The sequence below is a fragment of the Bos indicus x Bos taurus genome, chromosome 29, assembly GCF_003369695.1.
Source record: "Bos indicus x Bos taurus breed Angus x Brahman F1 hybrid chromosome 29, Bos_hybrid_MaternalHap_v2.0, whole genome shotgun sequence".
Taxonomy (NCBI): Eukaryota; Metazoa; Chordata; class Mammalia; order Artiodactyla; family Bovidae; genus Bos; species Bos indicus x Bos taurus.
Window position 1 is genome coordinate 26,738,629 of NC_040104.1, and position 14,305 is coordinate 26,752,933.

Below are 14,305 nucleotides of genomic sequence, written 5' to 3' on the forward strand. Positions count from 1 at the left end.
AGTATTTCTTTGATATCAAAAATTAGACAAAGAGAGTACAATAAAATTAAACTACAAACCAGTGTCTCTCATGAATAAATCCTCAACAAAATAGTAGCAAATTGAATCCAATGATGTGTAGAAAATACACTGTGACCAAATGGGTTTTATTCCAAGAATTCAAGGCTGATTCAGTATTTTAAAATCATATAATGTAGTCCACCATGCTAGCAGTCTAAAGAAGAAAAGCTACATGATTGTATCAGTGGATGCAGAAAAAAAAAGTTTGACAAAACGTAATATCAATTCATGACAAATACAGCAAACTAGAAACAAAAGAGAGCTTCATCATCCTGACAGAAGGCATCCATACAGCCTATCGCTAGCATCATGCTGAATAAAGAAAGACTAAATTTGAGATAAGGCAATGGTGTCTACTTGCTCCACTCCTACACTGGTTTTTTTTTCTTAAAATTTATTTTATTTGGAGGATAACTACTGTACAGTATTGTGATGGTTTTTTCCGTGTATCAGTATGAATCGGCCATAGGTAGTACATGTGTTCCCTCCATCCTGAACCTCCTCCTGCCTCCCTCCCTACCCTATCCCTCTAGGTTGTCACGGAGCACCAGTTTTGGGTGCCCTGCTTCATGCATCAAACTCTCACTGGTTATCTGTTTTACATATGACAGTGTATATGTTTGAATGGTTTTCTCTCAAATCATCCCACCTTCTTTCCCCACTGAGTCCAAAAGTCTCTTCTTTTACATCTGGGTCTCCTTTGCTGCTGTTTATGTAGGATCACTGGTACCATCTTTCTAGATTCCATATATATGCATTAATATGCAGTATTTGTCCTTCTCTTTCTGACTTAGTTCACTCTGTATAATAGGCTCTAGGTTCATCCACTTCATTAGAACTGACTCAAATGCATTCCTTTTATAAAGGCTGAGTAATATTCCGTTGTGTATATATACCACAACTTCCTTATCCATTCATCTGCTGATGGACATTAGGTTGCTTCCATATCCTAGCTGTTGTAAATAGTGCTGCATTGAACGTTCAGGTACATGTGTCTTTTTCAGTTCTGGTTTCCTTAGAGTATATGCCCAGAAATGGGATTGCTGGGTCGTATGGTAGTTTTATTCCTAGTTTTTTAAGGAATCTTCCCAGTGTTCTCCGTAGTGGTTGTATCAGTTTGCATTCAACAGTGTAACAAGGTTCCCTTTTCTCCACACCCTCTCCAGCATTTATTTGTAGACTTTTTGATGATGGCCATTCTGACTGGTGTGAGATGATACCTCATTGTGGTTTTGATTTGCATTTATATAATAATAAGTGATGTTGAGCATCTTTTCATTTGTATATTAGCCTAAGCAAAAATTAGACAAAGATGGTACAAGAAAAGGAAACTACAGACCAATGTCCCTCAGGAATAAATCCTCAACAAAATAGTAGCAAATTGAATCCAGTGATGTGTAACAAGAAAATACACTGTGACCACGGTGTGTATGTCTGCACTCCTGCACTCTTAAACTGGAACTCTTAGCCAGTGCGATAAGCAATGAAGAAGAATTAAAAAGCATTGGGAAGGAAGAAATAAAGCTGTTATTATTTATAGATAATGTATACATAGAAAATTCTAGGAAATCTACCAAAAAAAAAAAAATACAGAGCTAGTAAGTGAATTTAGCAAGAGAAATTAATGTGCTGATTCTAAAATTTATATACAAATGATCTAGACTATTGTAGCCAAACAATTTTAAGAACCATATTGTACTTCTTACACTATGTAAATTCTGAACTTAAAAATTATATTAACACAAGCAGTATAGTATTGACATATAAAAGATGAATATATTGATTAATACACTGATAGAAAATCCAGAAATAGCCTCATTTTTGTATAGTCAATTAAGTTTTTTCAAAGGGCCAATATAAATTTAATTGGAAAAGGATAGTCTTCTCAGAAAATTGTGTTAGAACAACTGAATATTTATAAAGGAAAATAATGACTCTTCTTATCTGACACCAAATATATAAAAACTTACTTTAAATGGATAATAGACATAAACATAAAAGCTTAAAACTGAAATTTCTAGATAACATAAGAGAAGCATCTTGATACTTGAGGTAGGTGAAAGTTTACAAAAGTGAAATATTAAGTAAAACTCACTGAACTGCAATTTTACATGTTATAGTTTTATTATATATAAACTACACCTTACTAAAGTTAGGGCGAGGGTGCGATGATTTGAGAGAAAAGTACTGAAACATGTATATTATCGTATCTGAAATAGGTCGTCAGTCCAGGTTTGATGCATGATACAGGGTGCTCAGGGCTGGTGCACTGGGAAGACCCTGAGGGATGGGATGGGGAGGGAGGTGGGAGGGGGTTCGGAATGGGGAACGCATGTGCACCCATGGCTGATTCATGTCAAAGTATGGCAAAAACCACTACAATATTGTAATTAGCCTCCATTAAAATTAATTAATTAATTTAAAATTTTAAAAAAAGCCCTCACTGGACCCTAAGTATATCCAGGATAAAATCCAGATTCTTTCCATGACCCTTTACAGTCTGACCGTTTTTCATCGTTTCCAGCCCTAACCTGTCAGAACCCCACAGAAGCCCATCATATGCTCCAGCTGTACTGCTCATTTTTTAGCTAGTTTTCCCATCTTTTCTTCCTCATTGCCTTTATCTGAGATACTTTTCTACCTAGGAAACTACTTTGACCTCTTTCACTTGATGAATTATACTTTTCGCTTTATAACCCAGCTTATTTCTGTACATCTTTCCTCATTGTCTTAAAAAGTTAACTGTTCTGTTATTTTTTTCTCCCAGATCAATTCATACGTATATCTGTGTTATAACATACCAGTGTGCTCTGATAAGGGGTTCTCATAGATGAGTTATTTGCCCCTCTCACTTCTTTTTTATCTGGTGCAGTATTTGGCATGTCATAAATACCCTCCTGAATGAATGAATAAGTACAGTAATATGCATTGTCATTGAAATATAACTTCCTTTCATCACCGTGGGTGACACATGCCAGGGGCAATTATCTAGTTGCTGTATTTGGTTGCCCCATTTTGTCAACTCTGATGTTCTCTTAAATTGTGGCATGGCTGAGGAGAGTATTGTTGAGTCGAAAAATAGCTTGAGTCAAAAACTACTTTTTGACTTAATATGGTGTACAATTTTTAGATAAATAAAGCCAAGTGTCTAATCATGACAATTTGCTGTTGTGCATAAAGTTTATTTTACTGTCCAAACAGTAATGTGACAAGATTTTTTTAACAAAATATTGTGAACATGCCTATACAGTTATTCCACCCAGCTTGTGTGTGTGTGTGTATGTGTACATGTTAATATTTTGAATAATGTTAAGTCTTTTTTTGGTAATGGTAAATCTACCATTGGACTTCCCTGGCAGCTCAGTGGTAAAGAATCCACCTGACAATGCAGAAGACATGGGTTTGATCCTTGTGTTGGGAAGATCCCTTGGAAAAGGAAATGGCAACCCACTCCAGTATTCTTGCCTGGGAAATCCCATGGACAGTGGAGCCTGGCAGGCTGTAGTCTGTGGGGTCACAAAGAGTTGAACACAACTTATCTACTAAACAACAACAAAATCTATCATTGAGGGCAGACAGGATATTTGGAAAGCAAAGAAAAAGACAGTGTGAATAGGAAATTTCTCAGAATAGGAATTTTACAGTTGACCAAAAGCACAAGGTAACTATAAGATGATGAAACTAATGTGTTTTTGCTTTGGTTTGGGATTTTGTTTGTTGTTGTTATTTTCACAACATAGTTCTAACAATAGTTTCCAAAGAAATATTCTACAACATTTGAGCATTTCCAGCATTGTGGGAGTTAGAGACTAGCCTCCCAGAATGAATACTTTTAAAGGATTTAAAGGTCAATTTTAAAGTTTAAATTCAGAGTGTTTTTTCCCCCTTTTCCTTTAAAAAATAATGTACAATTTTATTGTACAAACTTATGTGACAGTATTTATTTTAAAGATCCAGATTTTTTTTTCTTGTGGTTTGTCTTTGAAAAATATTATTAAAATCATACTCTTTAGATCTCTTTATATGTTATTCAGTTCAGTTCAGTCACTTACATGTTATTAGTAAGCTTTTATGTGATGGAGCATCCTTTTCTTTTTTTTTTTTCTTTTCATTTTTTTAACTCTAAGCTTTGGTAGTGATAATACTGATTTTTATTTATCTCCCTTGTGGGGAATGAAATTTTATTGCTCTGGAAGAAACTAATTTGAAAAAACCACTAGGACCAAATTGAAATGAAATCAATTTTGTTCTTGATTGAACTGCAGTGCTGCTTTGTGATATACTAATAGCCGTCTGCTGATGATAAAAACAAGGTGATACAGCTCAGCTGCATAGAGACTGTCCTTTGCAGCTCTCACCAGTTTACACACTTAACAACATCAGTCATTTTATATCTATTTGACACTGATTAATTACTCCTATCTCTACTGCATTAGAGCTGTTACCTTGGCACTTTTGCCAGGCTTGAACAATTGAAGTGGGTGCAGCAGTGTGAACTGTGTATTTATTACTGTGACCCTTCATGCTGTATAATTAAGTATTGTTTTACATCTCCATTTTGAAATTAAGCTTACAAAATAACTATTACAGCAAGAGTTATTTTGCTTGTATTTTGTTTTAAAACATGAAAATTACAATATCAGCTTATAAGACAGTGTTAAGACTTTTTAATTACTCAAATATTTTATTTAATATTGATGCTGAAAATTTTTTCTTCTGTGAAAATTTAACAAAATTATCTGCTATTCATGCATCTTGAGCTGTATTTTAAGTTAAGGGATACATAAACCTCTTAAATACATTCTTCTTTTTAAACATATTTTTTAAACTTGAAATGCAGTATTTGATAACCTGCTTTATAGGCACCAGAGAACATTTCCATTTTGACCCTACACTAAGGATTGAATAGGACATTTATAAACAAGTGAACTTAACATTTTTAACATGTCTAAAGCCGCTTAAAGAGCAACTACCCTTAGGGCACATCAACAAGAAAATCACTGAGTTAAATAAAATGCTCAAAGAATCTTTTTAGATGGTGGTTAAACATTTGAAATAATAGCATCACTACTGATAATCACCAAAATGCAAATCAGAGCAGTCAGATACTGGTTGTTGTTTGTTACTGGTTTCTTTCATTCTTTTTCTGTTGTGGTTGGATTCTAACAGCCAAATTTTGGTAAAGATGGCTGGAATGTAAAAATTGAACACATTTTATGCCTTTTTAAAGTATCTTGGCTTTATAGAATTTGTTTCATTTTTGTATAAACAAATCATCAGCCTTTTCCTTTTGGTTTCTAACTTTTTTTCCATACAAAGAAATACTGTGTTACTAAATTTATACATTTCTTTTGACTCCTTTCTTTCCTCAGTGATGTAAAATGCCCCAGTTAAAATGTACTGAATCTCTATAATGAATCTTTATTCCATTTATCTATGAATTTATTCCTAAGCCATCACAATTTTAAAAACACTTTATTCTATATTTACATACAGTAAAGATTTACACATTTTATTTATACAGTTTAATAAATTTTGGCAAATGTATGTTCCACTCTATTCAGTTCAGTTCAGTTCAGTCGCTCAGTTGTGTCTGACATTTTGTGACCCCATGAACCGCAGCACGCCAGGCCTCCCTGTCCATCACCAACTCCCAGAGTTCACCGAAACCCATGTCCATTGTGTCAGTGATGCCATCCAGCCATCTCATCCTCTGTCGTCCCCTTCTCCTCCTGCCCTCAGTCTTTCCCAGCATCAGAGTCTTTTCAAATGAATCAGCTCTCCTCATCAGGTGGCCAAAGTATTGAAGTTTCAGCTTCAACATCAGTCCCTACAATGAACACCCAGGACTGATTTCCTTTAGGATGGACTGGTTGGATCTCCTTGCAGTCCAAGGGACTCTCAAGAGTCTTCTCCAACACCACAGTTCAAAAGCATCAATTCTTCAGCGCTCAGCTTTTTTATTGTCTAACTCTCACATCCATACTTAACTACTGGCAAAACCATAGCCTTGACTAGACGGACCTTTGTTGGCAAAGTAATGTCTCTGCTTTTTAATATGCTGTCTAGGTTGGTCATAACTTTGCTTCCAAGGAGTAAGCGTCTTTTAATTTCATGGCTGCAGTCACCATTTGCAGTGATTTTGGAGCCCCAAAAATAGTCAGCTATAGTTTCCACTGTTTCCCCATCTATTTCCCATGAAGTGATGGGACCAGATGCCATGATCTTCGTTTTCTGAATGTTGAGCTTTAAGCCAACTTTTTCACTCTTTCACTTCCATCAAGAGGCTCTTTAGTTCTTCTTCACTTTCTGCCATAAGGGTGGTATCATCTGTATATCTGAGGTTATTGATATTTCTCCTGGCAATCTTGACTCCAACTTGTGTTTCTTCCAGCCTGGCGTTTCTCATGATGTACTCTGCAAAAAAGTTAAATAAGCAAGGTGACAATATACAGCCTTGGCGTACTCCTTTTCCTATTTGGAACCAGTCTGTTGTTCCATGTCCAGTTCTAACTGTTGCTTCCTGACCTGTATACAGGTTTCTCAAGAGGCAGGTCAGGTGGTCTGGTATTCCCATGTCTTTGAAGATATAGAATATTTACTTCACCCTAAAAAGTTTCCTTGTTGATCCCTTGTGCAGTCAGTCGTCCCCATCTTCAGTTTTCAGACTGGACAACCATTGATCTGCTTTCTGTCACTACGTATTATATTACTATTAATAATAGTAAGGCATTAGTATTCTTTTAGAATTTTATATCAAAATTACTATATAGAACATACTCCAGCTTTGCTTTTAGCATATTTTAAAGTGCATCTGTGAATCAGTAATTTGTTCCTTTTTATTGCCAGGTAGTGTTCCTTTGTATGAACTTACTGTAATGTACATAGGCTTTCACTTGCTGATAGACTTTTAGATTATTTTCAGTCAGGCACCATTATGGATAAAATTAATATGAACATTTTTGTAAAAGTTTTTGTGTGGACATATGTTTTCATTTCTCCTAGGCAGATACGTAGGAGTGGAATTATTAGGTCTTACGATAAATAAATACTTCATAAGAAGCTGGCAAACTTTTTCACAATGACTATACTATTCAAGGTTCCTACACTGTTGTGGGTTTGTTTGCTGCACATCTTTGTCAACACTTACATAAAAGGGCAGTCATTTTAATATGTTTTAATATGTCATTGTGTTATAAGTGTATGTAGTGACAGCTGTGTTTTTAATTTGCATTTACCTCATGACTAATGATGTTGAGCATCTTTTCATATGTTCATTGGTCATTTGTATGTCTTCTTTGGTGAGGTTTCTTTTAAGATATTTTGCTCAATTTTGGTTGGGTTGTCATCTTACTGGGTTATAAGAATCTTAATAAGGTACAAGTTGTTTGTCCGATATACGCATTGCTGATATTTATGTCTCAATCCTAGTTTTTCCTTTCATTTTCTTAAGGTCTTTTGAACTTTGTGCTATTGTGGCCTAAGTTAAGAAATCTTTGCTACTCTAACATCACAGCTTTTCCTATACGGTTCTTCTAAAAGCTTTATATTTTTGCCTGTACATTTAGGATTATAAACTATTTCATGTTGATTTTAAAAGTAATATTCATCTTTTTCCAAATTTATATTAGGTTGTTTCATCATCATTTCTTGAAAAGACTTTTCTTTTCCCGTTTAATTACCTTGGCTCTTTTGTCAGAAATTAACTAACCATGTATGCATGTCTGTTTCTGAACTTTGTTTCCTTGATCTGTGTGTCTTTTCTTACGCCAGTAAGACACTGTAAGATGATATAAATCCTCCTGCTTTATTCTGTTCTCTCACTATTCTGGGCTCTTTAAATTTGCATATGCGTTTTAAAGTCAACTTAAATTCTGCCCAAATAAAACAGTCCTGCTGGGATTTTGATTGAGACCGTGTTGAATCTATAGATTACTTTGGGGAGAATTAACATCTTAAAACAGTATTGAGTGTCATCCACAAACAATATGTCTCATTTACTTAGATCATCTTTAGCAGTGTTTCATAATTTGATATAACTAAATGATGCGTATATATTGTTACATTTATCTCAAGAATTATACGCTTTTTCAATGCTATTATAAATGCTATTGTTATTTCAGTTTCTAATTCTTCAGTGCTCATGTATAGAAATGCAGTTAATTTTTTATATGGATCTTATGTTCTGAGATTGCTAAACCTTCTGAGAGTTTTAGTAGCTGTTTTCCTTTTTTTTTTTTTTTTTGCATAGTGCTTAAGAATTTTTTATGTGTAAGACCATATGGTCTGCAAATAAAGACCATTTTACCATTTTTTCCCCCAATCTATATTTTTTTTCTTCCTCTGCATCTTAATGCCCTGACCAGGACATCCAATAGAATACTAATTAGAGGCAGTCAGAATGAAGATCCTTACTTCAGTCCCAGTCTTAGGAAGAAACCTTTCAGTTCTTCAGTTAATAATGATGTTATCTATAGTTTCTCATTGATTTTCTTTATCAGGTTAAAGAAGTTTCCTTCTATTCCTAGCTTGCTGAAAGTTGTTAGAAATTAACTTTGTCAGAGGCTTAGCAACCCACTCCAGTACTCTTGCCTGGCAAATCCCATGGACAGAGGAGCCTGGTAGGCTGCAGTCCATGGGGTCACTGGAGTCAGACACGACTGAGCGACTTCACTTTCACTTTTCACTTTCCTGCATTGGAGAAGGAAATGGCAACCCACTCCAGTGTTCTTGCCTGGAGAATCCCAGGGACGGGGGAGCCTGGTGGGCTACTGTCTTTGGGGTCTCACAGAGTTGGACACGACTGAAGCGACTTAGCAGCAGCAGCAGAGGCTTTTTCTACATTTGTGTGACACAATCATGTTTTTTCTCTTTTGTTCAAAGAATTTTTGAATCTTTGTTCATGAGGGATATATATCTCTGTAGTTTTCTTCAAATAACTTTATCTAATTTTGGTATAAGGGTAATGCTGCCCTTAAAAGATGAACTGAGGAGTATTCCTTCCTCTGTTTTTTATACATTTGTTATTATTTTTCCTTAACCGTTGGATAGAATTACCCCAGTGAAGACATTTGTGTCTGTCTTCTTTTCTAATATAAGCATTTAAAGTTAATGGTTTTTCATCTAAGCAGTGTTGTAGTTATAGGCCACCTATTTTTATATGTTGGTTTCATAATCATTCAAATCAAAATGTCATCTAACTTTCTTCTTGATTTTTATTTTGATTTATGAAATTTTTTTTTTTTACCGTATGGCATGTGGTATTTTAGTTCCCTGACTAGGGATTGCACCTGCACCCCATGTAGTAGAAGCACGGAGTCTTACCCACTGGACCACCAGGGAGGTCCCTGATTTATGGAATATTTAGAAATCTGTTGTTTAATTTCTAAATATTTTGGGATTTACTGATTTTTACTTTCATTCTGTTTTGGTCAGAGAATGTAATCTATATGATGTCTGTATGTTTAAATGTATTAAGATCTGTATCTATTAAATAAGTTTTCAAAAGGAAAAAACATCTTTTATTTACCAGATATTTACTATAGTCTAGCACCATTTATTCCTTTGTGTAGATTCAGGTGTCTTTTTGGTGTCATTTTCCTCCTGTCTAAAGAACTTCCTTTAACATTTCTTACAGTGCAGGCCTCCCAGAAAAGAATGCTTTTGTTTCTTTGAAAAAAATAAAAATAAAAACTTGTTCTTAGTTTTCATTTTTTTAAGGATTTTTGCTAGATATCGAATTCTTAATAGGTTTTCTTTCATCACTTCAAAAATATGTCTAGCTGATGAAAATTTTGAGGTTGCTCTTTTTTCTCTTATATGTAATATCTTCATTTTTCCCCTCTGGAAGTTTCAAAGATTATTGTTTTTATCACTGGTTTTCAGGAATTTAATTAAGATATGCCTAAATGTGTTTTTGTTATTGCTGTAACTTTTTTTTTCCTGCTTATAAGCCTCAATTTGCAGCTATTTAAAAATCTAGACATTTTAAATGAATGTCAAACACTAGAAATATTGTTTTGCTGAATGTTTGGATTTTGGTTATTTTCTTTTAAAAGCGTTGAAGTTTGCTTAGGCAGACAGTTAAGTTATTTAAAGATTACCTTGATCTTTACCAAAAAAAATGTTTTAAAGCTTTGTTAAGGAGCAATGGTGTTGACTTTACTCTTAGGGCGGTTTAACACTAAACTGTAACCTGGAGTCTCTAGTGAATCATCCTAAGTGTTCAGCAGTCTTCTATTCTGGCTGCTTGAGTCCTCAGATGATTTATCCCTTTCTTGTTGTTCATTCATTCAGTCATGTCTGACTCTTTGCGACCCCATGAACTGCAGCTCACCATGCTTCCCTGACCTTTGCTATCTCCTGAAGTATGCTCAAACTCGTATCCATTGAGTCAGTGATGCCATCAAACCATCTCATCCTCTATTGCCCCCTTCTCCTCCTGCCATCAGTCTTTCCCAGCATCAGGGTGTTTTCCAAGGAGTCAGTCCTTTGCGTCAGGTGGCCAAAGTATTGGAGCTTCAGCATCAGTCCTTCCAATCAGTGTTCAGGATTAATTTCCTTTAGGATTGACTGGTTTGATCTCCTTGCAGTCCAAGGGACTCTCAAGAGTCTTCTCCAGCATCACAATTCAAAAGCATCAATTCTTCAACACTCAGCCTTTATGGTCCAACTCTCACATCCGTACATGACTACTGGAAAAACCATAGCTTTGACCTTAGGGACCTTTGTCGGCAAAGTAATATCTCTGCTTTTTGATACGCTGTCTAGTTTTGTTATAGCTTTTCTTTCAAGGAGCAAGCGTTTTTTAATTTCATGGGTGCAGTCACCATCCATAGTGATTGGAATCCAAAAAAATAAAGTCGGACACTGCTTCCATTCTTTCCCCATCTATTTGACATGAAGTGATGGGACCAGATACCATGATCTTCATTTTTTGAATGTTGAGTTTTAAGGCAGCTTTTTCACACTTTTCTTTCACTTTCATCAAGAGGCTCTTTAGTTCCTCTTTGCTTTCTGCCATAAGAGTGGTGTCATCTGCATATCTGAGGTTGTTGATATTTCTCCCGGCAATCTTTGCCAGCTTGTGCTTCATTCAGCCCTGCATTTCACATGATGTACTCTGCAAGTAAGTGAAATAAATGACAATATGTAGCCTTGACGTACTCCTTTCCCAATTTTGAACCAGTCCATTGTTCCATATCTAACTGTTGCTTCTTGACCTGCATACAGGTTTCTCAGGAGGCAGTTATGGTGGTGTCGTATTCCCATCTCTTTAAGAATTTCCAGATTATGACTGTGGTCCACACAGTCAAAGGCTTTAGTATAGTCAGTGAAGCAGAAGTAGATATTTTTCTGGAATTCTCTTGCTTTTTCTGTGATCCAATGGATGTTGGCAATTGATCTGTTGTGGTTCCTCTGCCTTTTCTAAATCCAGATTGTACATCTAGATAATACTCAGTTCACATACTGTTGAAGCCTAGCTTGAAGGATTTTGAGCATTACCTTGCTAGCATGTGAATTAAGTCTTGTGAAGCCTTACCTTTTACTGCCTTCCAGCCATCCCCAGGCCTCTGTGCCAGCATACCCTGTTAGACCTCTTGCATAGTTGTCAGCACCTCTGTTTTCTTCGCCCTGAACTGTGAACGCTTTGAGGTCAGGGACCATGTCTCTTTTATAATATGCCCAGGACATACCTCAGGGCCTCATATTGAAGTGTCCAGTAAACAGTCCCCAACCCTGCAGTGACTGCTGTAGTTATGCTTTTTCACAAGCATTTGACACCCATGCTAGCTAAGTTAGATCTGCTTTCTTCAAAAATTAAACATAAAATTGTCCTGAAATTTTTTAAGTTAAAAAAAAAAGTGAAACATCTCACAACAAAAAATAAGAAGTATCAATTCTAAGTATACCATGTTGCTTTTCTGCTGCACTGTATTCCTTGAATTCTGAAACCCAATTTTTGCCTTTCTTCTATAGGTGAAGCCTTGAAAGGAAAGATCACAGTGCACAAGAATAAGAAAGATCCACGTTCTCTCATTGTGGCCCTCACATTGAACAATACAACTCAAACTTATGGTCTCCAGTAAAAAGGCTACCAATGCGCCAACTAATCTGCAGCTTTTATGGTCGGGGAGGGGCGGGCAGTAGGGGAGGAAGCTTATGTGAACACATGGATGTTGAATCTTTGAATCTGGTAATTCAGCTACGGAGGGAACTGATCCTCGTGATCCACCTCTGGAATCACATTCTTGAAAGTCTGGTCAGTGAGATTTAACAAAATGTAATCCCTGCATTGAGTTCAGCTGTATTGAAAGTCATTCAAATTGGCCTAAATTTGGAACAGAGGTATAATCTTTTGTTGTTTTTAATAATTTTCTTACTATAAATTTTAAGCACTAGTAATTGTTTTTTGGATAATGTTTTATGAAACTAGTAACTGTACACAAGGTATTACACATTTTATTGAAAATTTCCTTTCTAAGAAATAGTCTTAATTGTATCTGCTAGAATATCAGGATATAATGTAGAGCAAGTGTAAGGAACTAAAATGTGGAAAAGAGACCACACAAACTGTATTTGAAATCAGCTTAGTTGATTGTTGTATATAATTCTGTTCTCATTTTTTAGCTTCTTCTCTCTTTGCAAATATTCTTCAATCATATAGTTTTCTATTACTGCCCAGGACATCTAGTTTCAATACATTTGCCCTAGATTTAAAAAAAATTTTTAAAGATTGGGATAAATATGTATTTATTTACTAATCGTTTTTTTCAAACTAGATTTATGTACAAAGTTAAACATGTAACTGTTAATGTACTTTTATCACTTTATACTCTTGTGTAATTTACAATTATTGACCCAGTTTGAAATACAGAAAACATTCAAATAAACGTATACAACAGCCATTAGTATTATAAAGTGACATTTCCACATACCAAAGCCGTTTACAAAATTAGAAGCATTTACAACAAGTCTTAGCAAAGGAATCGTTTTTAAGAAAATAGGAATTTTAAGGCGAGGTGGATCACATGGTTCATTTCCATTCATCAGCTGGTTCATTTTCACAACAACACACACACAAAGCAGCATAGCATTGTGTTGAGAAGCATGAATTCTGGAGCCAGTTCAAGCCTTGGCTGCAGCTCTTACTTGCTGTGTAATCCTATGTTCCTTAACCTCTCTCTCCCTCCATAAATGTGCCAATTCATGAGCTGATACATTTCAACTACTGAAATGTGTACATTTCAACTGATACATTTCACAACTTCTATGTGCCTAGTACATAGAAAACACTTAGTCCGTGCTCAGTGATATCATCATCACCAGTCAAGGACCCCTTCCAAAGACTGTAGTGGCATCTGCATTAGATCAGTTTGAGAATTGTCAACCTTATGAGATACTACTGTAGTGTGTGAGTGAGTGGGAAGATTACAAGAGAATTTAATATTTATTTAGCAAAAAAATGCATCAAAAATAAACTGTCTTTTGGTCTTCAGTAGAAAACTGGAGTTCCAGCAATAGGAAAAATAACCCCATCAAACGATGGTATTTCAGACCTTAATGTAAGTCTTTCTTCTTCATAAGCATGGTTTCTTTTTTCACTGAGCCAAACTAGTCAGCTTGTTTTCACCATGGTTTGGATTCCGGCCACTACTGGAAATGTGTACTGCTGCTAATACAGCTCAAAATGTTTTAAATTTCTGTCTAGGGTGTTTCATGTAACAATTTGAGTAATGGGATGATGGATCAAAAGTAAAAAGACTTACCATTAATTTTTAAAAAATTTTTAATAGCATATACTTCCTTTACAATGTTGTGTTAGTTTCTGCTGTACAACAGCGTGAATCGGCTATATGTATATATGTCTGTCTGCTCCCTCCTGCCCCCCATCCCCCTCTGGGTCATCACAGAGCCCCGAGCTGAGCTCCTGGTGCTTACACAGCAGCTTCCCACTAGCTATCTAGTGGTGGTATATATATGTCCGATTTACCATATATGAAGATTTACCATTAAATTTTTAAAGTAACCAAAAAACTTTTTTTTTTGTTTGTTTTTCTTTCTTAACAAGTATTTTTTACTATTTAAAAAAGTACTTCTCAAAAATGATTTCTCATTAAAAGTCTTGTTTGATTTTCAGGGGATTTTCAGCCAGTGTCTCTTTTGATATTCTCCTCCTGGTAGCCTCCCCAGGCTGGAACATCCCAATTTGTGTACCTAAACATTTTCTGAGATGTGAGAGTCT

The 14,305-nt window shown here is 35.5% G+C and overlaps 1 protein-coding gene across 2 annotated transcripts in view; it reads left to right on the forward strand.

The window, feature by feature from the left end:
- Positions 1–14,091, forward strand: part of PRMT3 (protein arginine methyltransferase 3) — a 122,941-nt gene extending 108,850 nt beyond the window's left edge. The window contains exon 16 of one of the 2 annotated variants that reach the window (XM_027531399.1): positions 12,040–14,091. In XM_027531399.1, coding sequence (XP_027387200.1) covers positions 12,040–12,149 — 110 coding nt within the window. In that variant the 3' untranslated portion in view covers positions 12,150–14,091. The remainder of the gene's footprint in view (positions 1–12,039) is intronic. The other variant, XM_027531400.1, reaches the window with a different exon arrangement.
- Positions 14,092–14,305: the final 214 nt, after the last annotated feature.